Source organism: Sturnus vulgaris, chromosome 1, assembly GCF_052056855.1.
Source record: "Sturnus vulgaris isolate bStuVul1 chromosome 1, bStuVul1.hap1, whole genome shotgun sequence".
Taxonomy (NCBI): domain Eukaryota; kingdom Metazoa; phylum Chordata; class Aves; order Passeriformes; family Sturnidae; genus Sturnus; species Sturnus vulgaris.
This window is the reverse complement of record NC_142243.1, coordinates 45,788,852-45,816,594: the sequence shown is the minus strand read 5'-3', so window position 1 is coordinate 45,816,594 and position 27,743 is coordinate 45,788,852. Positions and strand designations below refer to the sequence as shown.

Sequence of the window (27,743 nt, the reverse complement as noted above, 5' to 3'; positions counted from 1 at the left end):
TGCAAACTACTTTTTTGTGGCTCTTTTGAAACTTTCATGTCATACAGGAAATTTTCAATGCTGGCAAACATAAACTACACTATGTTCTGCCTGATCCATTAACTCAACACGAATTTTCTGTCTTTAAACGTGTTCTGACAAGGTTAGGATTTTTTACTAGTTAGAAATAGGAAGACGGTATTTTGTTGTAAGTACTAAATTAATGTAATTTATTTTCTCAGCCATAACGACTCTACAAACTGGAGGTTAAACCAGTATTAACTTAACTCCTAATAAAAAAGCATACAAAGCAAATTAACTTGACAAAAAACTTCAATTTATTTTATGTTATTCTCTTCTGATTGCCAAGTTTTGGCTAAGTAATGGGAATTAAAAACTTCCTAATTTTTGTGTATCATTGTGAACTGGGTTTACCTCTTTCTTTTTAAAATCCTGTCTGCGGATTAGAAAATGAAGAAAGGAGAGACCAAAATACTGCCAAGTTGCAATTGCCATAATGCTGCTAGTGAACTTTTGGATTATAGTACACAATAATTTAAATTAAAACATTTAAAATCAACATTAGAATTATAATTGGCAGGCCAGGAAACTAGTTAAATCAACAACTTCAAATGAACATGTTTTCTTGACTAGCAGAAAGAAATAAACACATTTAGTTGCAAATCAGATTTCTTTATTTAAAAAAACAACTAAACTAAAAAACACATGATCATATTTTTACTATGATTCTAAGTTGACACATGCTTCACAACACGTAGATTGGCTAATTTTTTTTTCAATTAATTCAACCAATTTGATTTCACATATATTTGAGATATAGATAACAGTACCAACTTTTTTCGGACGGACAAGAGATTGCTGAATTAACTAAAAAGAATGAGATCTATTCCATTTGCACAAGTAGCAGAAGCCACTGCTGATAAAAGCTGATTAACCACTCCAGCAGCTATTTAAATTCTGGCACCAAGTGCAAGGTAAGTAAGTTTCTTTCACTTCAGTGTTTTAATACTCTACTAGACATCACATATACTGCTTTCAGAAGTTGTATCATTGAAGCATTTAGAATTTCAGAACAGATTTTTTAAATTGTTTGCATTATATTTAAAATTTTACATTTAAATTAATGTACTTATAAATAAATCACATTGCTAAAAATATTATTTGGATTCCATGTTATACTATTTTTAGTATCATTGCAGATTTTCTTTTAAGCAGCTTGCTAAATCAAATGCTACTTGAAATTCCTAATAATATATGTTTAGCTGTGGTGATAAAAGTCATAAGTGAGATGAAAATACTTTATTAAAACTAACTAAAATAACTTTTATACACAGTATGATGTACAAAAGCCCTATTTCAGGTTATGCAAGAAGCTTAAAAGAGTATTTTCAAACTGGAATATTTCTGTTTGATGTTGATAAGAGAAGTATTTCACTAGACAATCTTCTTGGCTTGAAAGCTAGTACAAAGATTCAGAATGAGGCCTGAACTAAAACAAATCACTGTTAAATCAATCACTATTTTTTTTGCTTAATACCCAAGTAGTACTTAATAGACTACTATCAATACCTTGTGAAAAGCTGCAGGCAGAATTTATTAGCAGATCATACACTGAATACTTATTCTTATGTATTTAAAGCAATCATACTCCAAGCCAAAGAAAGAAAGCAAGGAAGAAAGAAAGCAAGGAAGAAAGAAAGCAAGGAAGAAAGAAAGCAAGGAAAAAAGAAAGCAAGGAAAAAAGAAAGCAAGGAAAAAAGAAAGCAAGGAAAAAAGAAAGCAAGGAAAAAAGAAAGCAAGGAAAAAAGAAAGCAAGGAAAAAAGAAAGCAAGGAAAAAAGAAAGCAAGGAAAAAAGAAAGCAAGGAAAAAAGAAAGCAAGGAAAAAAGAAAGCAAGGAAAAAAGAAAGCAAGGAAAAAAGAAAGCAAGGAAAAAAGAAAGCAAGGAAAAAAGAAAGCAAGGAAAAAAGAAAGCAAGGAAAAAAGAAAGCAAGGAAAAAAGAAAGCAAGGAAAAAAGAAAGCAAGGAAAAAAGAAAGCAAGGAAAAAAGAAAGCAAGGAAAAAAGAAAGCAAGGAAAAAAGAAAGCAAGGAAAAAAGAAAGCAAGGAAAAAAGAAAGCAAGGAAAAAAGAAAGCAAGGAAAAAAGAAAGCAAGGAAAAAAGAAAGCAAGGAAAAAAGAAAGCAAGGAAAAAAGAAAGCAAGGAAAAAAGAAAGCAAGGAAAAAAGAAAGCAAGGAAAAAAGAAAGCAAGGAAAAAAGAAAGCAAGGAAAAAAGAAAGCAAGGAAAAAAGAAAGCAAGGAAAAAAGAAAGCAAGGAAAAAAGAAAGCAAGGAAAAAAGAAAGCAAGGAAAAAAGAAAGCAAGGAAAAAAGAAAGCAAGGAAAAAAGAAAGCAAGGAAAAAAGAAAGCAAGGAAAAAAGAAAGCAAGGAAAAAAGAAAGCAAGGAAAAAAGAAAGCAAGGAAAAAAGAAAGCAAGGAAAAAAGAAAGCAAGGAAAAAAGAAAGCAAGGAAAAAAGAAAGCAAGGAAAAAAGAAAGCAAGGAAAAAAGAAAGCAAGGAAAAAAGAAAGCAAGGAAAAAAGAAAGCAAGGAAAAAAGAAAGCAAGGAAAAAAGAAAGCAAGGAAAAAAGAAAGCAAGGAAAAAAGAAAGCAAGGAAAAAAGAAAGCAAGGAAAAAAGAAAGCAAGGAAAAAAGAAAGCAAGGAAAAAAGAAAGCAAGGAAAAAAGAAAGCAAGGAAAAAAGAAAGCAAGGAAAAAAGAAAGCAAGGAAAAAAGAAAGCAAGGAAAAAAGAAAGCAAGGAAAAAAGAAAGCAAGGAAAAAAGAAAGCAAGGAAAAAAGAAAGCAAGGAAAAAAGAAAGCAAGGAAAAAAGAAAGCAAGGAAAAAAGAAAGCAAGGAAAAAAGAAAGCAAGGAAAAAAGAAAGCAAGGAAAAAAGAAAGCAAGGAAAAAAGAAAGCAAGGAAAAAAGAAAGCAAGGAAAAAAGAAAGCAAGGAAAAAAGAAAGCAAGGAAAAAAGAAAGCAAGGAAAAAAGAAAGCAAGGAAAAAAGAAAGCAAGGAAAAAAGAAAGCAAGGAAAAAAGAAAGCAAGGAAAAAAGAAAGCAAGGAAAAAAGAAAGCAAGGAAAAAAGAAAGCAAGGAAAAAAGAAAGCAAGGAAAAAAGAAAGCAAGGAAAAAAGAAAGCAAGGAAAAAAGAAAGCAAGGAAAAAAGAAAGCAAGGAAAAAAGAAAGCAAGGAAAAAAGAAAGCAAGGAAAAAAGAAAGCAAGGAAAAAAGAAAGCAAGGAAAAAGATCTAAACAAATTTTAGATCAGAGCTTTCTGTTTAGACAGTTAGGTAATCAAAAGTTTACTTTCAAAAATGAGATCAATAAATTTATATAAGCTTTAACTACACACATGGCTTTCCCAGCTCTTCAAATGTATTTCAATATTTATTAACTGGTAATAGAAAATTTGAAAGGAGACACAGGCACAGTGTTAGAGTCATAATAATAAAATTTTGAAGAGACAGTGGAGAAAAAAAACAACACCAAACATACAGGATTACAAGGAGGTTTTAATACCTGAGAAGAAATATGGATTCATTTGATTCACCATCAACTACACTTTTCGGGCGCAATTCAGTCTGAGTTTCTACTGAAAAGAGAACATGAACTTGCATTCAGAGATTAAAATGAAAAAAAAAGGTAAATATGTAAATATTTACATATTTACATATGTTGATAGGGATTGATAAAGTAACTAAAAAATTACATAATGAGCAGTATTACCTATTTTGAAAGAATCACTTGGTGGTTGAGGATCACTTGGTGCACTTGAGGATGACCGGTTATCTGGATTTTTATGAGCATCCACTGACTCTTTGGCACTTGAAGAAACTGATGAGACTATGTCTTCTCTGCTGTTTAAAAAATTATATTAATTACAGATTTTTTTTTAAATGATGGGATTATAAAAAAATATATCCATTATCTGTTGTAATTGTTAGCATACAGTTTAGTTGTCATTCTCTAGAACAATATACTCTCTAAATATGTGTTGCACATACTTCTTATATTGGTAACGGCAATGATGAAAAATAAGTTTATAATAACTTGGAGACTATTAAAAATTCTATCATTAGAACTTAAATGAAAGACATTTAAAAAGTTAAATCACATAATACAAGAGATACTAATGAAATACTAAAAGCATTACAGACATTTTAATCTCCACAGTTTGTTGTGACTTTTTCCTATCTCCAACAGTGAAGTCTATAGCCTAGATTAAAACCACGTTTTTGTGTGTATAATGATTTGTATGTCACATTTGAATACAATTTTATTGATTTTGGTTATTTGGGTGCTTTTTAACATATCCTTGTATTATTCACATGGTACTGGGTCATAAAACCTCAATGAAGGCTCTCCAGGATATCAAATATTAATCCAAGCCACACTGTGAAGAAAATAGATACATGAGCCTCACAGCTGGAAAAGAGAGAGTATTGAACTTCCTTTGCATGTCAAGCCAATGTTTTACATTTGTTATATTTGTCAATTAGTGCATACACCAGCAGACATTTCAGAGACCTCAGAAACACCTCAAGAGCATGGCCGAACAGCCCAATATTTTGTAGGAGATTAAGGTTCCTCTGGTTCTCTGACAATTCCCCAAAATTAGCACTATCAGAATGTTGACATAAGACTTGCTAAAACCTTGGATAAAATCTTAGTTTACAGTGTAAACTTCAAGTATTTTTTTTTGCAGGTGAAAGCAGAAATAAAATTAGAAGACAGAGTTCTATCTCAAACTATAAGAAACATTAATAACAAAAATACTGCAGTACTGGTATCATAAATATGAGAGAAAATTTTAAAGTAGATACAACAAAAAACACTCAGCATTCTAAAATTATTTTGACACTACTTCCCCAGATTGGAACCTGAAGTATCTTTCAAATATTTAGAAAAAAGTAACATAAAAAACCATAACATAAACATAAAAAACAATGCTAAATGTCTTAATTCAAAATTAGAAACACAAAAACCAGGTAAAGGTAATAGGACTTTAGAAGAAAACTAACTTTTTAATACATAAAACCATTTTCACAAAAGGTTTAGGCATTTCTGTATACGTAGCAGTGTAGAGGATTAAAAATTTAGGAAAAAAACCCTACTACTAGATTAATCATGTCATAAGCAAAGAATATGGGTCAGCTGCATTTGCAAGATTATAAGACTGAACCACAGCTCTAAGATGCTGCGCTGATAGGCTCTGTGAGGCTCTAAGCTTAATGCATTAAAACAAACAAAAAAAATTACTAAAGATAAAACTGACCCAGAAGCTTTAAAAAAATTTTAAGTCAGATTCATACAATAATATTATATAATACATAAACAAATAAATAAAAATGAGAGAATTTAGTTCAGAAGTGAATTTCAACATATTCTATAGCAGGAAGGAGTCTGTTGAAAGTGAATGGACAGTGCAATACCCTAATAGGATAATACAATTCCTAAATATCCAAAACCGCCCACTGAATGGTGTAAAATCCATTAATTCATGAAAATTCTAAGAAAAGTTCAAAAGTTATATAATTTACGGACAATAAAATGTTTTTTATTTTTGCTTATATTTACTAAAAGAAATCTTCTTTGAACAGTCAGTACCTCAAGCTCATGCCCTGTCTGTCTGCAGAACCACCACAACAATGGCTAAGGGATCCTTTCCAGAATGGATGCTGCAATAGGTTTGTCCAATTCAGCCTTTGGAAAAGCAAAAACAAATCCTAAAAAGAGTGGCTAAGTACAACTCCACAGAGACACACCAGACTAGGTTTTGAACCCAGAGACACTACAGAGCAGTTAATCCTCTTGTTTGCTTTTATTTGGACAAGTAAGTTTTCTTAGAGGACAAACTTTTTGCCTTAAATCAGAATGGAAAATTCACACAAGTATGAAAATAAGAACGAAGGAAAGTGCAGAGTCAATCCCACATGTAAATTATGTGACATACTCTATAACTTATAGTCCTAAATTTTTTAAGAATGGAACAGTAACAGGTATAAGTTAAAGCCTAATAAAATACATGTGCCCATTACTTTGGAAAAGCAAAGCCATCCAATTCTTAACTGCTGTAGTGGTTTTGACGTGCAAAACCAGCATAACTACCTATCATTCTGTTAAAAAGTTATCTATTTAGCACCAGGTACAAAAATCAAAAAAGCAAGATGCACTTAATGAAAACATTAATTCTATATATCTTCATCTAAGAAAAAGCACAGTTTGCTCTTTTATATGAGGTATGAAATTTTTTTTGCATTCTCTGTCATCGACAAAATACCATACATACAGTATCATAATAATTATTTTCTCCAGAGGTGACAACATAAACAGCTGTCACAGATTAGGTAGTTTACCTTTTCTGGGGATCCTTTTGAAGTAACCCATCAAGCAAACTGATGAACTCAGCAGAAGCTTTGTGAAAAGCCGAACCTGTAAATAGAAGCACTTAAGATCAGTCTTGGACAGCAAAAACAATCATCACCCAATGTAAACCACACTATTATCTACAGGTCATGTTAAAAATCTTTCTTGATAGTAATTTCATCTGAAAACAAATCTCAGTTTATAAAGAATCTTAAGTATATACTCTTTGCATTTCAAAGAATCCTCAGAAAAAAACCCCAAAACAAACAAACTACTAATGCTCAAACTAATAATTTGTAACTTTAAAAAACAGCACCCTCCAATTATCACATAGCCGCCAAGAAGAAATCAAGTCGTGTTAAAATCTGCTTAAACTGAAAAAAAGTCACTAATGTATAAGAATCTCTGTGAATAACACTGATGTTCAGAATGACCGAGATCAAAATTTTCACCGCAGTAGGTAGATTTAGTGTTAACAATTAAAACTAAATTATGTATGTCTCTGGACATAAAAGGGAAACAAGCATTCATACAAACAGGGACTTATCTCAGGAAGGCATTGCTAACGTTCACTTTGGACAACTGATTCCTGCAAACAGCCTCAGAAGAAAAAGGGCAAACCAAACCTTTAACTTTGTAAGTATTACTGCGATTTGATCCATTAAAGAGTAACAGAACTCTACCCTCCGGTCTTGGTCGCAACGGATCTTCAGATAAAATTTTTTCAATTAATTCAGAATGGCATTCTGACAAGAATGGTGGTTTTCCTACAAATAGAAGTGTATTTCACAAATTAGGCAAACTTCAAAATGGTTGTAAGGTGCAATGATTTATCATGAGCTCATTTTCCCGAGAAACTATCCAAAGAAATAAACAACCTCAGTCTGAGTACTATTTATCAAGTTTTCTTGTCAATTTAAATTCCAAATCTTGAATTAAACTCTTTCATCATGAACAGCAAAAGAAACTGCGGACAGAAGAGGCACCAAAGATGGCTTGAGCGAGGTGACCATGATAGTCCTGTATGAATCAGAAATGAGACAACAGGAAAAGGCAGAAATCTCGGTATCTGTGTTGCTATGCTGATCCAGCAGATCAGCGTTTTGCTTAAGGTTTAAGAAGGCTGCAGTGTAATTCTCTTCTGCGATGAAACCTCCTTCTAGCTGAAGCGAATGGGGACTTTATGTGCAGGGAACCAAATTACTCTAGGTCTACAATAGTGAGGCAGTTTTCTCTTTCAAAGGTTAAAACGCTGCACACAGAATTTAATACCAAGGAGCTAAAAAACACTATACTGTCAGAATTTGAAGGCTGCTATGATTTTAAATAATAGTATTTAAATCCTACATATTGGTTAGCATTGCTGTCAATAGGACCACTTGACAAAATCGTTTCACCTGATTATTGGATACTTTTTCTTGTCTTTTGAGCACAGTTAGTATGTTCTTCAAGAAATCTTCAAAACCTGTCTCAAGTTTTTCTATGTCCTAACTTCTCTAGAAAGTTCATAAGAATTTACTCTGGGGCCATGACCTATGTTTCCATTATCACAGATATTAAATAAATAAACAAACGTACAACCTGAGAACATTTCATAGAGTAAACATCCCAGAGACCACAGATCACTGGCTCTGCAGAAGTTGTCTCCCTTTATTACTTCAGGAGCTGTGTAAAACGGAAAGTCTACAAAATACAGAATGTACAATTAATGCATTTTGATTATTCATTCAGCATTCATCCTATTCAATACTTCAAACTTTGTCTCCAAACTTCACTGAGTTATAGATTATCATCACTCAACATACAAGAAAACTGAAATAGCAAATGTAAGTAGTTTCAAAGGAAAGAATTTATCTTCTATACTTTAACTGGATTATGTAGGATTATATATGCTACTTTGTTGTTTATTTCACTTCTGAAAAAGTGAAACTGACTTGTACTGCACTTTTCAAACACAGTGATTAATGCAAAGAATGTTTTGATTTGCTTTAACAGCTTTCAGAGCTAAGCAATTTGAGCAGAATGGTAAACCATTCTCCTGTGAGTAACATAAATAATTATGTTACATTAGATTTCAGATTTCTTTTTTTTTTAAAGCTATCCCAATAAATAAACCTTCACGAACTTAGAAAGCTCTGTTACAAAAAACAAGGTAGCTAGCCCCTGAAATCACTGATCTAAACAGTTATGGCTATTTTCCCACTAAAATGCTATGAAAACATCACATATCAAATGATAGAAGCTTATTCACAAATCTCTTTCTGTTTGATACAGGAATAAAATACACAGATCCTATTTCCACAGTGGTTCCCATCAGTTCTTAAAAATCTTTAAAAAAATTACATGAATTCTGTAAAAGTGCCAATTCCACAGTCCCTTAAAAAGTTTATTTTGGGTTCTTGTTGGAATTGATTTTTTTAAGTGACAAAAGGTCATTACCATGCATATCAGAACAGTTCTGAAGAGCAACAGGAAAGAGATTAAATTTGTATTTCTTCCTGAATAAAGACCTGATATTGGTCTTTCCAGTGTGGACTTTCAGCAGACAGCAAGGACAGCTTTCTTTGCTCTCAGAAAATGTTACCAAGCCTTCTGTTTCTGATAAAAGTAACTGATATATGAGACATTTTCTTGGAAATAGAAGTCTGTGAGATATTCCAAGATAATGATAAATAAAATATTCAGAAGAATTAAAACAGTTGTCTGAAATTTTCTTACTCAATAAAAAAAAAAAATAACAGTGTTTGCAGTCTACTGCATTTGTATGGATCTGCCTGTTGAAACTGAAGTACAGTAACCTTCTCAGACTGTAAAATGAAATTATCATTCTTTAAGGTAGCGAAAGAGTTAACCTCAAACCAGAAATACCCTAGACCACGTGCATCAAAAAGGACAATGAAAGTACAGCAGTGCAGTGCTCAATGAAAGGTGCAGGAGTTCTGTGTAACACTTCCCAAAGTTTCTGTATTCTTTTAACACTAAGTTAACGGAATTTTATTCCAGACCTTACAGAGAGCACATGCAGCAAAAAATTTAACAAGTCCATAAATAATTCCATAGCTCAATTTTTTCCGAGACAAAACAGGATTATTTCTAGATCATTTTTCTTTATCATAATCACTGATATTCCAACTTTCATTCTCTCTCTGGTGTAAGTTAATTCTGGCTAGTAAAAATCTCATACCTTGAACTGTATTTTTAAAGTATCTTTGTGGAATGCTTTCATTAATATCTTCACCTTCTTCAGCTGCAGCTAAATCAAAAACTTTTTCCAAGTCTTCACCATCTGCTCTAGCCCAGCAAAAACTACCGAATTTCAAAGCACCAGACCCTTCCAGCAGAATCTATTAGAAGAAACACAATCCGATATGCTAGTATCATATACTAAAACTGAAATTTCCAACATGAAATATGAAATAATTTATTACAAAAATAATCACAATCTCAAACCATTTAAGTACATAGAGAGGATCACTATACTATAACACTGAAGTTTTTCTTTCAAGTCAATGCCAATAGTTTTTTTTTCTTTTAACAAAATGTGCCCCAATAGAACCCTTAAGAGATTCAACGTGCACTTTTGTTTACTCATTATTAAATCTAAATAAACAATGATGTTACTAGAGAAAAGAAAGTTAAAGTAGAGTAAAACTGCATAGGAAAATAAAAGTCTAGTAAAACCAAACAGGGCTTCATTTAAGGAAAAAAAAAGGAATTTTTCTCATTTTATGTAGTAGAAACTTCCACAGATTTTGTCTGATGATGAGAGTTTTCTCTGGCCAGTCAGTGCTTATTTTTGCAACTAAAAACTTCATAATCCCAAAAACTTTGTTTGGAGAAATAGCCCGTTCAGCCAGAAGCAGGAGGTGGGGCACAGAAGAAGCCTTACTTTAGCATTTTACTTCCTGTTGAAATGAGCACTTTACAGCAACATTACTTAGGCTTTAAAAGTTGGCTAATGTCTCTCCCATCTTTCACTACCTATCCTTTTGCTAAAACAACACATATAAAACTGAATACTAAAACTGCCAGACTATTGCCCTGCTAATTTCTTATACAGATACGGCCTGTCAGTTCTAGATGACTTTGGATCAGCCCCAAATGAAAGAAAATATTCTGGGTAGTACAATCCTGCATGAAACAATGTGATCTGTATAAAAAATCATTTATTGAATCACCAGCAACTCTTTGGAAGACTACTGAGTCATCTACACTATGCTTTACTCATGTATTTTTAGTGGTTTTGGGTCCACAAATTCAGGAACTGAGTAGAATTGTGGAAGATTTTACCAAAGATTCAGAGAATGGCAACTTGATCACTTACAGATCAAGGTCACAACCAACTACTGTTAAGCAAAGATTTTTTATTATAGTCATATTCTGGTGACTACATGAATTAAAAACAAACACAGATTGTGGCAAACCTCTACATAAATTACACACACACATACAGAATTAGAAACTACATAAAGACTTGTATTTTTATACAGGAGTAAAATGAGAATTTCCATGGTAGATGCAAACAATAGAGAAGGTTATTAACAAAGAAACTTTAGTTAACTTTACTTCCTCACTATCATTTTCTATGGCTGCAAAATATTCTGTAGCATGATAGAATAATAACAAATTTGTGGACAGAGAATTAAAATCTTTCATTAAATTAAACCACTACACCAAATCAAAAAGAATATATCACATTGTATCAGATATACATCAGGGAAAGAAATCAATTATATCATAAAATATTCAAGCTACAGCCTTGTCTCTGATCGTCTTCAAATATATTATAACACTCAACTGACCTCACAAGTGAGGTAAGCTTCTTCCAAATGGTAAAATATAAATAATAAAATAAATGCTGACAGCATGAAAAGTAACATCCAGCATCTCTATAGATAATATCCCTCCTCACCTTTCCAGGCTTCAATCCACAATAGATAATTCCATGCTTATGAATATGGTATAAACCAGTAACCAGCTCAACACCAAATTCTCTCACCACATCTTCTGGTAGACATTCATCCTGAGCAATGACAGATTCTAGAGAACCACCTGAAACACACTTAGTCAGCATGTGGATGTAAAGAAGAGATCACACAAGTAATGCCCAATTACATAAACTTCTTCAAATGTTGCCAATAAAAAAAACAGTATCAGTGAATATTAAAAATATTTCTTGATATCTAATAGTGACAAAATTTAAGATGTACAAAAAATTATTTTCAATACTGTGACAAAATCTTAATTTTATCTGGAATAAAACTGCATGACTTCAAAATTATTTCAATATTATTTTACAAAGGAAACAGAACAGAAAAAAAGAAATTCAGATACTGTGTCACTTCACAGTGTAATAGTACCCCATGATTTTATTAAAATTCCTTAACCAGATTCCTGCTGCACAAGTTAGAATAAATAATACCAGCAGCAGGATATCAATTTCTGTGAACAATTGCTAAAACTAATTTGCCATTTTCCACTGAATTCAGAAACAACAGAAATACTAAAACCATGTTACAGTCTGAGGTCCTGAGGTCAGTTATGTCCAAAAGATAAATTATTTTGTTGTATATCACTTTCTAGGTTTCTCACACGAATCCCAGCTTCCTGTACCAGTAAGTCCTAATCACAGCTCTCTGTGCTTCTTATTCTAGCATGAGACCCTCCTCTGTCCTTCTAAAATCATCACTCTCCTTCTCCATTAAGTTCCAACCAATCCTTCCTTTGTTTCTGGTCAGATTACACTTACAAAGCCTTCCAAATAACTCTCATGTATATCTTCTATCACCTGTATTCTTCACTGAGCTTCACACTCTCTACACCTCAGCCCACTAATTGTTAGTGTTTCTGCATTCTTAGCTCACACACTTCTCTTCCTCCCCCATCACCTACTTCCTCGTTTTCCAGTGATTCTCAGCTATGTCATCGGACTCATCCCATTTGAGTCATTCCCGTCCTAAATATTCATAGGACTTAAGATTTCTTCTAATCTCATTTCCCACAAGTTCGTTCTTTCTTTCTCTTCCTTCCCGTCCCAGTTCCCTATTCTGAGCTTCACATTTCCATGTTGCCCAAAATCCCTTTTCTCAGCCCCATTGGGTCCTTTACTAGCACCGCATCAAATCCATTTGCCTGACACCACGGTCTACATGCCATGAGTTATCTACAGGTTTCCTGGGCTATCTGTTGCTTATATCCTAGACAAATTATGCTGATTAGAAAAAAAACCAAACAAAAACAAAAAACAAAATACACATAGAACAAAACAAAAAACCTCACAAATTTAAGACTCTGAATGAAAGAGGGATTAGGAAAGCTTTTCATGGAAATGGATGCTACATCTTTTATTCCAAATCATATAGAAGATTTTCCTGAATATTTTCTCCTTTTGATCAGTCATTTCTTTCAGAGTCTGTCATTACAGTACTCTTCCAATTATTCAGCACTGCTGAATCTTAAAATTATTTTATTTCTAAGGCTTTTTATGCTGGTTAGTGAATCAGTCATTCCTTTAAAACCAAGCCCATACTACAGAGCTGTAGTAAAGAATCTTCCATCACATTCAATTACTGTTCCTTGCAATGCAATTTAGAAGACTACATATAGAATAATTTCATAATATGGCCAAACACATAAAGAAAAAAAGTAGTGCAATCAGCAACACAAACTTTTTGCATCCAAGAACAGAAACTATCTTTGAGACAAGGGAGAGAAATCTGTATTTCAAAAGCATTTTTCAGGTCTCATTAAGTCTCAAAATTAAGAAGAAACCCATATCTTATCCTATGTATAAGTAAGTTAACTCCAAGACACTCACCTTGCAGCAAACTATAAAACTGCAAGATAAAACATCTGATAATTGTTCGACAATAAACGGCTGCCTGTCTAATAAATTAAATATGTACCCAGAAGTTAGACTATGCAAGTAGACCAAAGCATCCTTATAAGCCATTAAAATCGCTTTTAATCACTGAAAAAAATGACCTTTTTCTCTCAGCACTTGTAATTTTTCTTCAATAGTTTTTCAAACAGAATTCTGGATAAATAAAAAGGCTCGGTGTAACATGGACTTCTACTATTAAATGAACTTCAGATACCAAAATCTTAACATATATCACATGCTTATTGGCTTCTTTTTTTTCCTTTCCATATGGAGGAAAGCATGCTTTCAGAAGTTTAAAACATGGAGTGTGACAATTAAAGAAAGCTTTACAAGTTTCCTTTAATAGATTGATAAGAACTTACAAAACTAAGTGAGTCATTTAATGCAGTTCTGGGTTCTCAGAGTTCCCAAATTATGATTTTAACGTGAAAGTCAAAATAGTTACACTGAATAGGAAAAGAATTGAAATCATTCACTTTTGCTGCTGAATTGCCCTTTGATTAAAAATTAATTTGAACAATAATAAGTCATTAGTACATTATAACTTGATTTGCTCCTTGATGTCTTTTAAAAGAGAATGTCAAAGCTGCCAGTCCTTAGAAAACTTCTCAAGCAATTTTTACTGAGCTACCTTCTGACTATTCACAGTTTGCTTTTATCTTCTGATTGGCCTTCTCTCCTCAGCTCTTAAAAACCAATATTATGTAACTCAAATAACTTTTCAAAGACACATAAAGTAAAGCAGAGAAGATGTATGATTTCAATTGATTTCTAAAAATGTTTCCAAGAGCAAAACCACTTTCACATATAAACAGGTTTCTCAAGTTAATAATCAGATAATTACACTTTTTTTCAAAGATCTGTTTATTGTAAAGAAACTGTAATAAATATCTTATAAATACCCACTCTAAAAATGTTCATCTTTTGAGCTTATCTTACCTGTGCATAGTTCCACTACAAGCCAGAGACAGTTGCTTGTTTCATACCATTCATAAAATGTCACTATATTCTTATGTGTGAGTCCCTGAGTCAGACGAACCTAGAATGAAGTTTTTAACATACTTAGGTAGGGGAAAGACATAAATATATATATATATGGAGTTGAGGCATGGGAATAAGAAACAATATAATCTACTCTAGATTAACTACTTCTTCTCTTGCCTTTTCTAGTGCACTAACATTATTCTTCAAATATTTTAGTGTTACATGTATGTTGAGAAAAGATAACCTTCCTCACAGAGCCTGCCCAACTCACCTGTTTTTAAAATACAGAAAAAAAATTAATAAGTTCCCAACTCAAAATTATAAATACTATTTAACCTTCCTGCACCACTAAAACAATAACTAACTGGAAATCAGAATTTGGAGTCAAACTTGCACTCCTACTTTTTTTTCTTTTCAGTAGGAATTCAAATGAGATGATACAGCAAGAAGAAGGAAAAAGATGCTTTTCCATCATTCTTAATCTTATCAGATAAGGAAAACCATTCGAGAGACCCTGAATATCTGTATTTCTACAACATCTACATGGCCTAATCTCTACAGAAGCCTCTGTTTCTTGCTAGAGTGGTATGTAAGGTATCCCCAAGAGATTTGTAAGACTAATACACTTCTAGGAACAAAAAAGTTCTGACAATAATTGAAACAATGAGAGGGAATATGAAACACTATCCATTTTGCATGGCAAGGTTTCGGTATCCAGGTGGGGAGTTCTACAGGACTGGCTTCTGTGAGAAGCTGCTGGAAGCATCCCCTGGGTCTGACAGAGCCAATCCCAGCCAGCTCCAAGACAGACCCACCGCTGGCCAACACCAACCTATCAGTGATGGTGGCAGCACCACCAGGATAACATTAAAAAAAACATTTTAAAAGGGAGAAACATTTAAAAAGGGAGAAAACACTCCTGCACAACAGCAGCAGTGGAGAGGAGTGAGAACGTGTGACAGAAACAACCCTGCAGACCAAGGTCAGTGCAGAATGAGGGACAGCAGGTGCTCCAGGAGCTGGAGCAGATTCCCCTGCAGACCCTGGTGAAGGCCACTGAGGCAAAGATGTCCCTCTGCACCCCATGAAAGTCCAGGGCAGAGCAGAGATCCACCCGCAGCCTGTGGTGGAACCCACTCCAGAGCAGGTGGAAACACTAGGGAGACTGTGACTGTCTGAAGTCTGTGCTGGAGCAGGCTCCTGGTAGGACCTGCAGACCCATGGAGAGAGGAGCCCATGCTGGCCGTTGGTAGGACTTGTAACCATGTGGGAACTTATACTGGAACAACTTGTTCCTGACAGACTGCACCCTGTGGAAAGGACCTACGTTGGAATACTGCATGAAAAACTGCAGCGTGTGGGAAGGACCAACATTGAAGAAGGTTGTGGAGGATTGTCTCCCCTGGGAGGGACCCCATGCTGGAGCAGGGAAAGAACATGAGGAGCAAGGAGCAACAGAGACAGCTTCTGATGAACTGACCCTACTCCCCATCTCCCTGCATCTCTGGCAAGGGAGGATGCAGAGAAAATTGGGAGTAAAGCTGTGCCCAGGAGAAGGAATGGTGGGAGTAAGGTGTTTTACAATTTGGTTTTATTTCCCATTACTATGGTAAAAAATTCAATTACTTTCCCTAAATCGAGTCTGTTTTGCCTGTGAAGGCAACTGGTGAGTGATCTCTGCCTGCTCCTATCTTGATCCATTGATTGTATTTTCTGACTCCTGCCCAGTTGAAGAAGGGAGTGATAGAGCAACTTCGGTAGGAACCAAAGCTGGCATCCAGCCAAGTTTAACCCACTACAGAAACAAAATGTACCTACTGGAAAAATAAAATATTTGAACTGTGTATCAGTTTCCTTTCCAGAAAGTATCATATTTAAACCTTTGCAAAGGCTTTACAAAACAGAATTGATTTAACTTATATGGTATTCTTTCATCAAAAATAATTTCTTCTTGCTAAGTAAGAAATTGATTGTACACTGGAAGTTACTGCTACCACTGGATTTGCACAACTAATAACAAAATAAAGCAAACCACCACATATAACTATTTTTACACGTTCACTGACACATTACAGAAACAGTAAGATTGTAAACATAGGTTTATGTATGCAATCCAAAACCCAATAAAATCACATGAAAAAGTATATACATTAAAATAAGACTGCAGTTAAAGAATTAGAACTTAAAATCTTGAGAAGCTTACCTAAATGTGACAAACTCCATCTAAAAAAGCATGTGGCACTTTTCTATAATTTGTGCTATCAGAATTTTGTAGGCTGTATTTTTTTTTCCTAAATTCAGCAAAAAAGAAACCCCACTACTTACCCAGTTTGCTATTCCAGCTCTCTTGCATTTATCACTGCAAACAATGGCAACAAAATTAATTGTTCCTTTTCTTCTTCCTTTATAAACAACTGTCCTATTTCCTCTTCCAATCTCCTCATACAAAACAAAGTTCTCCATGCTTTAGGATGCTTCACAGGCAACAGACTGGAAACATGGCATTGGTCTCATAAACAAATATACCTAAAGAAAGGAAGAGAAAGGGGAAACCTTCAAACTGAATGGTCATTCATGTACAGTATTCAATCTCTCAATTATCATGAATAGGGTTTCCATACTTCCAGAAAGATTGAATATAATTACTTTACAGAAGACCTCCTCTCAGGAAATGTGATCAAAATTTTTAACAGGTGAATTTTATACTTTCAAGATCTTATTTAAAAAGTAATAAGTAGGCTAGTAGATATTCTAAATTCTAAATAGTATATCTGTAAAAATGCAAGAGGCTACAGGAAAAAGAGAATAGTCTCTGACTCTCAAGAGTAATGACTATGCCTTTATTTCAGTACGTAAACCAACGAAGCATAGAATCATAAATTCATAGAATGGCTTGGGTTGGAATGGACCATAAAGATCATCTCGTTCCAGTGCTCCTGCTGTGGGCAGGAACACATCCTACTAGAACACTGTACTCAATGTCCCATTCAACCAGGCCTTGAACGCTGCCAGGGATGGGACACCCACAGCTTCTCTGACACACAAAACAGACAGATAGATTTTGACACAGAAGTAAAAAGAGATAAATAAACTGATATAAAAAGTGAAAAGATGAGGTAAGAAGGCCGTCATGGAAGTCTCCAAAGCCACCACTGTAATGAAGCAGGTGTGAAACTCCACCGAAGCACCCAAAGCGGTAACCTCCAGGCGCCGAGGGAACTGATTTGCTCTGGACTGGATACAGTACCAGCACACCGAGGAGACGCGGTTCACTCTTCCTTACGAGGGAATGGCCAAACTCACTCCGAACCGAGCAACCAGTGCACGAGCCGCGATCTCCTGAGGTCCCAGATCTGTCGGGGGCGGCCAGGCCTGAGGCGCTGCACGGCGGCCCCGCCGACACAGCCGCCTCCCGGCGCACTTGCAGCACAGGGGAGGGAGCCGAGGGGTCTCAGGAGCGCTCCAGCGGGAGGTTCCAGCCCCGCCCCGGGCCCGCTCCCGCACTCGGACCGAGGGACGGCGGCGGAGGAAGCGAGAAGGCGGTGAAGGATCGGGTCAGGGATCGAGGCGGGGGGATCGGGGGAGGGATCGGGACAGGGCGGTGGCGGTGAGGGGCCGCTGGGCGCGCGCGCTCCGTCACGTAACGGCCGCTAACGTGCGCGAGAAAGGGGGAAAGGTACGAGAGCCGTACCTGTGTGCGGGAATAGAACTAGCGGGAAAGAGGGGAAACGACAGCCGTACCTGTGTGCGGGAACGGACTGGCGGGAAAGAAGGGGAACGACAGACGCACCTGTGTGCGAGGGATGCAACCGCTGGGAAAGGATAAGAACGACAGCCGCACCTGTGTGCGGGGGATGCAACCAGCGGGAAAGAGGGGGAACGACAGCCGCACCTGTGTGCGGGGGATGCAACCAGCGGGAAAGAGGGGGAACGACAGCCGCACCTGTGTGCGGGGGATGCAACCAGCGGGAAAGAGGGGGAACGACAGCCGCACCTGTGTGCGGGGGATGCAACCAGCGGGAAAGAGGGGGAACGACAGCCGCACCTGTGTGCGGGGGATGCAACCAGCGGGAAAGAGGGGGAACGACAGCCGCACCTGTGTGCGGGGGATGCAACCAGCGGGAAAGAGGGGGAACGACAGCCGTACCTGTGTGCGGGGGATGCACCCGGCGGGAAAGGATGGGAACGGCAGCCTTAGTCCGGCGAGGGATGGACCACCGCCAAGCCGCCGCCATCAACCGAAACGGCGGAACCCCAAGCCTGGGACGGAGTCTCCCATGCCCCGGTGGCAGTCGTCCCTGCGCGCCACAAAATACAAGCAAGCGGGAAAAGCACTGGCTCAGCAGGTAGGGTGACTCCGGGAACTGAAGAGTTTTACTAACCTTTATTGCAGCTGGAATGCACCGCCAGGTCCCACCGGGCTGCTTCCCCGCACCCCCCGCACGCTACTCGGATGGTCGCCCCCCCACGGCCGCTTCCAGGAGACGGCGCAGGACGCCGGAAGCAGAGTGGAGCCCCATTAGGCTAAGGGGCGCCTACGCCTGGGCGGGACCACCGGGCGGCGATCGGGGGGGGGGGGGGGGGGGGCGTTCCCGGATGTTCCCGGGTGTTCCCCAGCCAGAGGCGGGCGCGTCCGTCGGGAAGGGTCCGGCTGCCGCCGGCAGCCTGGGCTGGTGGGGCTGCTCTAGGCAACCTCCGCAGTCAAAACGGCAGGTAGCGTCCTCAGCCCTGCCACGGCCTTTTGCAAGTGCTTAATTGAGGGACACTTTACTTGTGACAAAATTTAGCTCCTGAAACAAGCGTTTTCTGTGTTTAACAGTAACGTGGAGTTTTCACTTTTTTTTCATCCTGTGGGTATCTGTTTTTCATTTTTTTCTTGTCTGGTTTTGCTTTTATAAGGCCCTTGAAAAATTCCCTTGCTTTTGGGCAACATCAGGAACTGTGGTCACAGGACAAAGGCCTTCAAACTGAAAGAAAGTAGATTTGGAGTAGATATTAGGGAAAAAATCTTTGCTGTGGGGGTGGTGAGGCACTGTCACTGGTTGCACAAAGAAGCTGTGGGTGTCCCATCCCTGGAATTGTTCAAGGCCCCGTTGCATGGTGCTCTGAGGAATCTGGTATAGTGAAAGGTTAGGCACAGCAGGGGATTGGAACTATATGGTCTTTGAGGTCCCTTCCAACTCTAACCATTCTGTGATTCTTACAAAACATTTAAAAACATTTGCTCTAGAGCAAGCTGTAAAGAATTCTGTTTTTTCTCATTGTCTCACCTTTATTTTGACCTCCTTACGGGTTTGAACCCATTGATCCATTTCAACCAATATTGATAAAAGTAGTACACTTACAGGAAGAATGCAATGTTTCTTCTAGGCAGCATGATAACAGATGGTCAAGTTTTTTACTCCCACTCTCCAGAAGGCTTCAGTATGATTTTAAACCCCTGTAATATTGAAAAACGAAAAAACCAACCCAAACCCCTCTATATTGTTGTAAAAAAACTCAACATGAGCCAGCAGTGTGGGCTGGCAGCCCAGAAAGCCAGAGGTATCCTGGTGTGCATCAAAAGGAACATGGCCAGCAGGGCAGAGGAGGTAATTCTGTCCCTGTACTCTCTGTTCTTGTGAGACTTTACCTGGAGTGCTGCATCCAGCTCTGGTGCCTCCAAAATACGAAGGACATGGAAGTGTTGGAGCAAGTCCAGGGAACGCCATGAAGTAATAAGGGGACTGAGACACCTCCCCTATGAAGACAAGCTGAGAAAATCGGTGCTCTGTCCCATTTTACACTGTAAGTTTTCAGTAATTGCAGAGGTGACTTGTAATTATCAATGAAGCTACAGCTTTGAAGCTGCACAAGTAAGATATTTTTTCTATTCTTTTTTTAATCTAAATAAATAGTTGACTAGATATAAATAAACCAGATGCCTAAGTAGACCTCACTTTCTATTAATAAGCACAAGAAAAGTATGCTTTGAAGAGGGATTTATTTAGATTTCAGAAAATGTGTGTTTTATCTGTGGTTGTGATAAGAATGACTGATATAAAGAAGAAGGAATAGAATATTAGCTCAGTTGCACACAAGTCTTGGCAGCAGTTCAAGGCCACATCTTAGAATAAGTCAATTTCATTGTCCCTGTCCAAGAAGATAAAACTAAGCCACAACAGCTATCAAGTTACTGTCCTTTCTTCCAGATTTCTCATGTTTCGGCCTATGGACGCTTTCTGTTAAATTAGTCCAGGTTAGGGATTATTTTTATGCAAAGAGGGTAAATAGCCCATTTTGGGGGAGTGAGATTGTATGAACTTTAACATTAATGAAGTCTGTTGAAATCTTAATATAATAGTGGCAATAGCACTACAAAATAGAGTGAGAGAAACACACTAAAAATTTTTTTGGTAACAATTGAACCAGAGATTTATAGCTTTTGAAATTAAATGTCTCCATGATAAAAAAAATTCGGTATGATTAAAAGCAGACACAGGGAGACGTTGACTTATACTACCTTTTTCTCCAACCCACTTTTTTATTGTTGATACACATTTCATTACAACTATATGTTTCTTACTATCTGGGTGCACAGTTTCAATTCACTCCAGATGAGGAATTTTCCGTTTGATTTGGTGTAAGAATGGAGGATTCTCTCTTCAAACATGTTGCTTCAAGTATGAGAGTTATCTTGCAGAAATAAAGTATTACAAATACAAATCAGGGTTGTAATTATAAGACTCTTATCTTAGGCCTTTTACTTACTGTTTCATTCTGTTACTCCTTTATCCTGTTATCAAACATGACTTCAAGCATTGTACTCAACTGCAGAGAGCTTTTCTGTGGGAATATTTTCAACATTCAAGAACGGAATGCAAAATATTCTCTGTCCTGTTTGCACCATTTCAATACTCTTAGCAATCTATGCAGCAAACTCAGCCTTGCTATTTGCCTGGCTATTAGACGGGACAGTCAAATGTAATCAAATTCTTGTTCTCAAATAAATATATGATCTAATTTAAGGCAAACTGAGATCTCGTGATTGCAAGCACATAGTTCAGGCATGCTTAAACACTTCATTGCTGTACCCTCAATGGCTACTGCATAAGCCTCTGACATTTTGCCTGGTTCTCAAAAATCTATCTAATATATAAAATATATAAAAATATAGTAGCCTATAATTTTAAGGTGTTTCCATGTTTTGTGAGATGTGTTCTTCAGTCTGCTCTAATGCCTGTTGAAAATACTCTACAGTCCTGTTTTATTTTGCCATATGTACTACCTTTTCTTTTATTTTTTTTCCCAGATATCATGATTACTCATGTTCTATCCCATCTTGTTAGTACATGGTGTTTATTTCTATTCCAGATTGACCCCATTCTCAAGAGAATTTCTATTCTCGGCATCTAGGGTATGATGATTCAGTTGCTGAAATAAAATACTCTTATGTTCCATTTGCCTTGACAGTACTGCTATTCCTGGGAAATGTAAAGAGCCACTTTTCTGGTGTTTGATCTTTTTGGCAGAATGGTGGACATAGGCACATCTTTATCTTGTGCTTTTTTTTCAGATTATTGTCCAATATCCTCTTGAAACTGGCACATATTTTCATCATTTAAATGGAACTTTGTTCTTCCTTATTTTTGTATTTTGTGGTAACATTAATATATGTTTATGATATTATCATTTTGATATGATATTATGATTTTTGTCACCTTGATTTTCTGGTACAACTCTGTTGTACTTACTGGTCCATCTCAAATTCATTAAATAAATTCAAATGTTACTGTTTTAGTATCATATATCTCTGATATTTGGAGATAGCAACGACTTTTCAAATTCTTAGTTGCTTTCCGGGATTCTTGTTTGAAAATTTGTTTTCTCAGTCAAAGAATTGTCTTCTACACTTTTGAAACATTATTGCAAAACAGTTTGTGTTTTGTTTCACTGGTGAGGCAAAAAAACTACGAGTGGTTTCTTGTACAATAACAAGGCTCCAAATCTCACCTCGCTGGATCGACTTGTAAGGTCACCAGTACTACATGTATGCCATGCTTGTGTTTTCCTCTGTTATGGTCTCAATGCTTCGCAAATGTCTAAGGTTGGAAAGAGATGTGGTGAGATATGCTGAAAATTTTAATACTCTCTGAGTTAACACCTTTAAAGGTTGGCATATTACAAGGCATTTTTACCTTCCCAAAATAACTTGATTTCCCTGGGAAATCAGCAACTGCTCTGCATATGATACGACAGTCAGGACCAACTTCCTGTTTGTTTGTTTGTTTGTATTAACTGCTAAGAAGATGGGGTTAATTGTAATGAATTACCAGTTTCTGCCAGTCATTTCTCATATCATATTCCTGAGTATAATCACTTCTTATACTGGCTTTGTGAGCCTGGCTGGCAGAGTTGATACTCTTCTGCTGTAAGGTTCACTTCTAACAGCATTCTCAACACCTACGCCTACTTGCTGGCTTCCAAAATATGATGGTGACTCTTTTGCTGAGACAGGGAAGCTGAATAGGCCTTGTCAATATTTTGTTTTTTCAGTGACTGCCATTCCCTTTCCTTAATGTTGAGATTAGGTAAAATTATTTATTGTTGTGTGTATTTCAATAGTCAAACTATTCCTTGTTCTAATGCAATAGATAGTGTATAAAGCATGCTATACTGGTTGAATTATTTTCATCTGTTGTAGGTATAACATGGCAGGAGAACATCCTGTTTTCTTCCATTACATCCAGCAGTTTGCACTCACACAAGAGTCATGCTTCTTCATCATACATACAAATTCACTGTTTCAGCAGCAAGCAGTGGCTTTTATACTGCATATTCTGAAGATTCAGACTGCATACTCAGGATATCTTTTGCTTTCTGATTAAAATTCTGATTAAAAGTATTATCATCATTCCATGGTGTAATTTTCATTTGACTTTGCTTGATTACATGGGCTTTTTCCTTTTTCTTGCAAAATGAAAGCCTGGCACATTTATCATTATCCTGCTATCTTGCATTTAATTTCCTTTTTGTTTGTGTATTTGACTTCACTTATAATGCTAATCTGATCTTTACAAACTATTTATTCCAACTTGCATCTCATTATTGTAAAATATATGCAAAACCCCATCCTCCGAGTCACTGTTTGCCTCCATTTGTTGTTTTTTTCCCCTCAAACTGTAAAATCTGGAATGATGTTTCTTTTGCTATAATTATTCTTTATGATCCACTATGCAGGAAATTTTTGTGAGTTTTCTCCTTAAAATCTTTTCATCTCCATTTTATTTCTCTCCTCAGCTTGTGTTTATGCTTTAGCTGGTCCATAAAATTACTTTTAAATTTGTTTTTTATTTAGCCTCTCATTTTCCATGTGTTCTTTTTCGAATCAGCATCACCTCTCCTTAGGTCACAGTCACAATGACACTTCAGGCCAATTCCATAATTTGGTACTGCTCCTGAAAGATGCAGCCCCTTTACAGGAAATAAATTTTCAACAGAGATGCAGTTGAAGAAGGGGAAGTGATGCTGCCTGATGCTAGCTGAAAGAAGCACAGAGCTCTGAACAAGAAAAGCTTTTCTGCTGATTTGATTCTTCCAGCAAAGTAGAATTGCATAATGTCTTGTAAAACAAAACAAATTAATAAACAAAAAAAATCCCTTTGGAACAACAACCCCCCCAAACATCAACCAAGAAAAAATCAGTCAAAAGTACTTACATTTTTAATTTTCATATGCTCAGTAAGACAACTTGCAAGTATCTGTGTTTTGGAATTCAGGTAAAAGCAATGACAGCTTTACAAAAAACGTCATTTAAATGAGAAACGATGTTGTACAGGCAGTGTTGTGCAGACACTTCATACATCTTTTTAAAGGATTTGCAGCATTACTTAGTTCACGCAGATATAAAAGTGTGAGAAATGGGGCCAGTAACACCACGTACCAGCAGGAAGAACAAAAAGAGAAAGCACTGCAACTCCTTTATTTTTAACTCCATGGCAGCTATTCAGAAATACAGGGTATGTTTTAGAGACTTTTTTTCTCTCCAAACACTTGTTAATGCCCACTGGAATTAGTTTGTTCTCTGAGATTAAAATCCTTTACCCCACAATTGTAGCTGCAATTGGAGTCTTCAGCTGGCAAACTAATCAGAGATTTCTTAAACTGGTTTCAAATGCTTTTAAAGCTTTTATTGTATTCTTTGATTGGTTTACAGGGCCTATGAAGGAGATTCTACAGACGGTGGATGGTGAGGAATACAAGAAAAACAACAGCATGCTCACTGAAAAGCACATTTGAAAGGTGCTGTATTTTAGCAGGGTGGAAATAAAGTTTCTTCTAGAAATGTAATCAAGGGAGCAAAACTGAGAATGAATATGAAAATATCGTGATGACAATATCATATATGGTAAAATCAAAAAGAGAGAGGAAATGGAAAAGAAAATGAAAATGGAAAGAGAGCAGAGAAATCTAGGAAATTTTTTTGCAAGTATTTGGTTATGATGTCAATTGCCAGCTTTGGAATTATTAGGTGGATAAATTGAACTGGTGATAGGAATATAGTGGAGTATGCTTACGTATACTATAGCACCAGATGACAAAAAAATCATCAGGAGGATTTGGCACAATACTACCAAACAATTGCTACCATGTCGTATGACCAGTGTATATATCCTTGTATGCAAGGGCCTGGCAATCCCATAGCCCCAAATTCTCTTTTCCACATACTGTGTTTGGATGTAAGTGGTGCATGTCATTGCCATTTCTCACACTGTGAAGGCCTTCTGCTCACTTTAACAAGAGTCTTTTCAGTCTCAGCAGTACATCTCAAATCCTTGTTCCTTACAGACGTGACAGGTCAATTGGTTCTTCTCAATAAGAAACCTACAACCATGGACACTTGTTTCTTGCTGTTGTTGGCGTGGATATTCACTTTTCTACTTCCTGTTTTTTCCTCTGCCTGCCTTCTCTCTTATTTTTTTTTTTTTTCCCCTCAGCATTTGATTTTATTCCTGGACTGGATTCCAAGGTGCGTCTGTTCTGTATCTTCCTCTGTTTTTTTGGAACTGAAAGCTCTTTTCTTTTTTAAGCTCTTCTGCTTCTCATTTATAGTATGTGAAACTCTTGTTCCTCAAAATTACTTCTCCTTCACTGTAAGACCATTAGTCCTCAGTAACTAAGGCTGTCTCAGCCTTATGTTACATATTAAAACAAATTTCCAGCTGCTGCTTTGGGGCTCCATCCATCTTTTGCAACCTCCCAGTCTTGTTTCCTCTCTTATGCAACTCTGTTGCTCATTGACTTCATGGTTAGCTGTTTCAGTATTAATCAGAAAACAACCCTCCTGATTTAGCTTGCTCACTGGCAAGGGTCACATATATTCAAGACTGGACACAAAAGGAGCAATGGGAGGACTCAGCTAAGGGTGAGAAGGGGAAGGCACCAACCTTTTTAGTGATACTGTGTTGTTAGACTTCTTAGCAGTAACATGAACTTTCTATTTTAGGGAGGATTTAGTTGAGACTATTGAGATGATTTAAGAGTGCAAGGTTACCAGAGGGGTGGGTCCCTTTCCTCCCAGACTAATGATTTCAGCTCATCTTTTGTGCTCACTCCTGATAGTTCTATGATGTTAGGGTGAATCAGTTCAGCTCACTAATGGGGCAGAAAACTGACGTGGAAAAAGTCCAGTTAGTTCTGTGTGAGGTTAGTAAACTGAGTCACTGAGGAATCCTAAGCAGCAGAACCAGCCCTTGGGGAAACCAGGAGTGCCTGGCTCATCCACAGGAGAATGGGGAGAGAAGCCTGGTCCTTTTGGGAGCAACACCAAGCATTTAGGTTGACTCATGTGCCCCATTTAAATCACTAGCTGGGAATTTGCTCTGTAGACACGCCTTTTCGGAAAGCAGCTGTCTGAGAATCCTCGCAATATTTCTCTTTTCCGTCACCCAAAGGCATACATCCCCATCTGGGATTCTCTTTGTTTGCATCTGTGAAGGGTTGGATCATTTCTTTTTCTGGATTATTCGGCGTCGAGCCCTGAATTCATTTACACTCTCATTTACACATGGAGGTTATTCCATGCTTCTGGAATCTGGTCACCACCAGCATGACTGCAACTTTTTTTTTTGTCTTACCCGCTGTAACCTTGAATGCAGTTCTATTACTCCCTTGCCGGCAGGCAAAAACCAATCAAACCTTCCTCCAATAAATATATGAAGTCCTGATTTGTTCTAGGTTTCTCACTTTTCTTTTTTTCTTTAATAATTATTACATTTATTACAGGATAGGTTTGGAAGGGAGCTCTTGAGATTATTTCGTCCAAGCCTCTGCCAAGGTAGAGTGAGCTAGAGCACGTTACACAGGAATGCATCCAGGAGGGTTTTAAATGTCTCCAGAGAGGGAGACTCCACACCGTCCCCAGGCAGCCTCTTCAGTGCTCGGCCACCCTCAGCGTAAAGAGGTTCTTCTTCATGTTGCCGTGAAACTTCTTGTGATTTAGTTTATGATCACTGGTTTTTGTCCTGTCGCGGGGCACCATTAAAAAGATTGGAAAAGAACTTGAGACTTTTCTCTGTATATGAGACATTCATAGTAAACCTTTTCCTTTGAGGATTTTCTGGTGCTTAATACACCCCGTAGTCATTCTTGCCCTCTCCGCCTCTCAAACCAGCCCAGATCGCTTGTGCGTGTCCCGGGAGCTGTGGGAGCAGTGCCGGCCAGCGCTGCCCGCGGCCGCGCTCGGGCTGTTCCGCCCGCCCACAAACCTCTCCTTCCGCGGACATCCTTGTGCCCTGCCTGCCCAGCCCGTCCGCGGCAGGGGGCCGGTTGCCGGGCGACGCTCGGCCCCTCCTCCGCGGCAGGGCTGGGCCATGAGGTAATGGCCTCCGGGGGGCGGGAAAGGGAGCGCTGCGACTACCGAGCCAGCGGCCGCCGAGGTGGCCGTCGGCGGCGTTCCGTGCCTCCCGCCCCTTCCTGCTGCCCCGCCGGCGGCGGGCGCCGCCCCGCCTCCCGAGGAGGCTGCGCGGTTGCAGGAGCCCCGCGCCCGGCAGCCGCCGCACGTGTGCTGCCGCCCGGCCGGAGGGGTTCGCAGTGGTCCCCGGGCGCCGCTGGAGAGCCTGGAGCTGGAGCGGCAGTGGCCCGGCAGGAGAGACCCGGCAGGAGGAGGGCACATGAGGCTCCGGCAGAAGGAGGGAGAAGCAGCAGCAGCCAGCCGGCCACCGCAGCCCCTGCGCTCTGCCCGCCCCGCACGCCGCGGCCTCTCAGCGGCGCGGGCCGGGGGGAAGCCGTGAGGGGGGAAGCAGTCCTGAGGTGGCCGCCGCCGGCAGCGAGGCTCCCCCGGCCCGCGGGGGCGCCGCTGCTTGCGCCCCGCCGCCCGGGGGGCCCGGAGCGGGGTGAGTGCTGCGGAGGGCGCGGCGCGGGCGGGGATGCGCGGAGGCACCGGCGCGGACGCGTCTGCCCCCGCTCGCCCCATGATGAGCGAGCGGGCCCGGGGGGC

General features: G+C 38.2%; 1 protein-coding gene and 1 long non-coding RNA gene across 27 annotated transcripts in view; one reads left to right on the top strand and one right to left on the bottom strand.

Annotated features, from left to right (window-relative positions):
- Nucleotides 1-18,809, bottom strand: part of ULK4 (unc-51 like kinase 4) — a 227,023-nt gene extending 208,214 nt beyond the window's left edge. For 10 of the 25 annotated variants that reach the window (XR_015803985.1, XR_015803992.1, XR_015803997.1 and 7 more), the window contains exons 1-11: nucleotides 18,649-18,807; nucleotides 16,592-16,792; nucleotides 14,222-14,321; nucleotides 11,312-11,451; nucleotides 9,584-9,743; nucleotides 7,981-8,082; nucleotides 7,026-7,166; nucleotides 6,390-6,465; nucleotides 5,641-5,736; nucleotides 3,760-3,890; nucleotides 3,553-3,625 (exon numbers count right to left, since the gene is read on the bottom strand). Coding sequence is in view for 20 of the 25 variants with exons in the window: in XM_088165540.1 (XP_088021666.1) it covers nucleotides 3,553-3,625; nucleotides 3,760-3,890; nucleotides 5,641-5,736; nucleotides 6,390-6,465; nucleotides 7,026-7,166; nucleotides 7,981-8,082; nucleotides 9,584-9,743; nucleotides 11,312-11,451; nucleotides 14,222-14,321; nucleotides 16,592-16,729 (1,157 nt within the window). In the remaining 5 variants the exon portion in view is untranslated. Of the gene's footprint in view, nucleotides 1-3,552; nucleotides 3,626-3,759; nucleotides 3,891-5,640; nucleotides 5,737-6,389; nucleotides 6,466-7,025; nucleotides 7,167-7,980; nucleotides 8,083-9,583; nucleotides 9,744-11,311; nucleotides 11,452-14,221; nucleotides 14,322-16,591; nucleotides 16,793-18,413; nucleotides 18,542-18,648 lie in introns of those variants that run through there. The other 15 variants (XM_088165595.1, XM_088165616.1, XM_088165620.1 and 12 more) reach the window with 11 other exon arrangements.
- On the top strand, nucleotides 18,473-26,860 carry LOC148225182 (uncharacterized). Of its 2 annotated transcripts, XR_015804025.1 has the most exons (3): nucleotides 18,473-18,612; nucleotides 19,892-20,053; nucleotides 24,462-26,860. It is a non-coding gene; the product is annotated as an uncharacterized LOC148225182 (long non-coding RNA). The 2 variants fall into 2 exon arrangements; XR_015804026.1 differs by lacking the exon at nucleotides 19,892-20,053.
- Nucleotides 26,861-27,743: the final 883 nt, after the last annotated feature.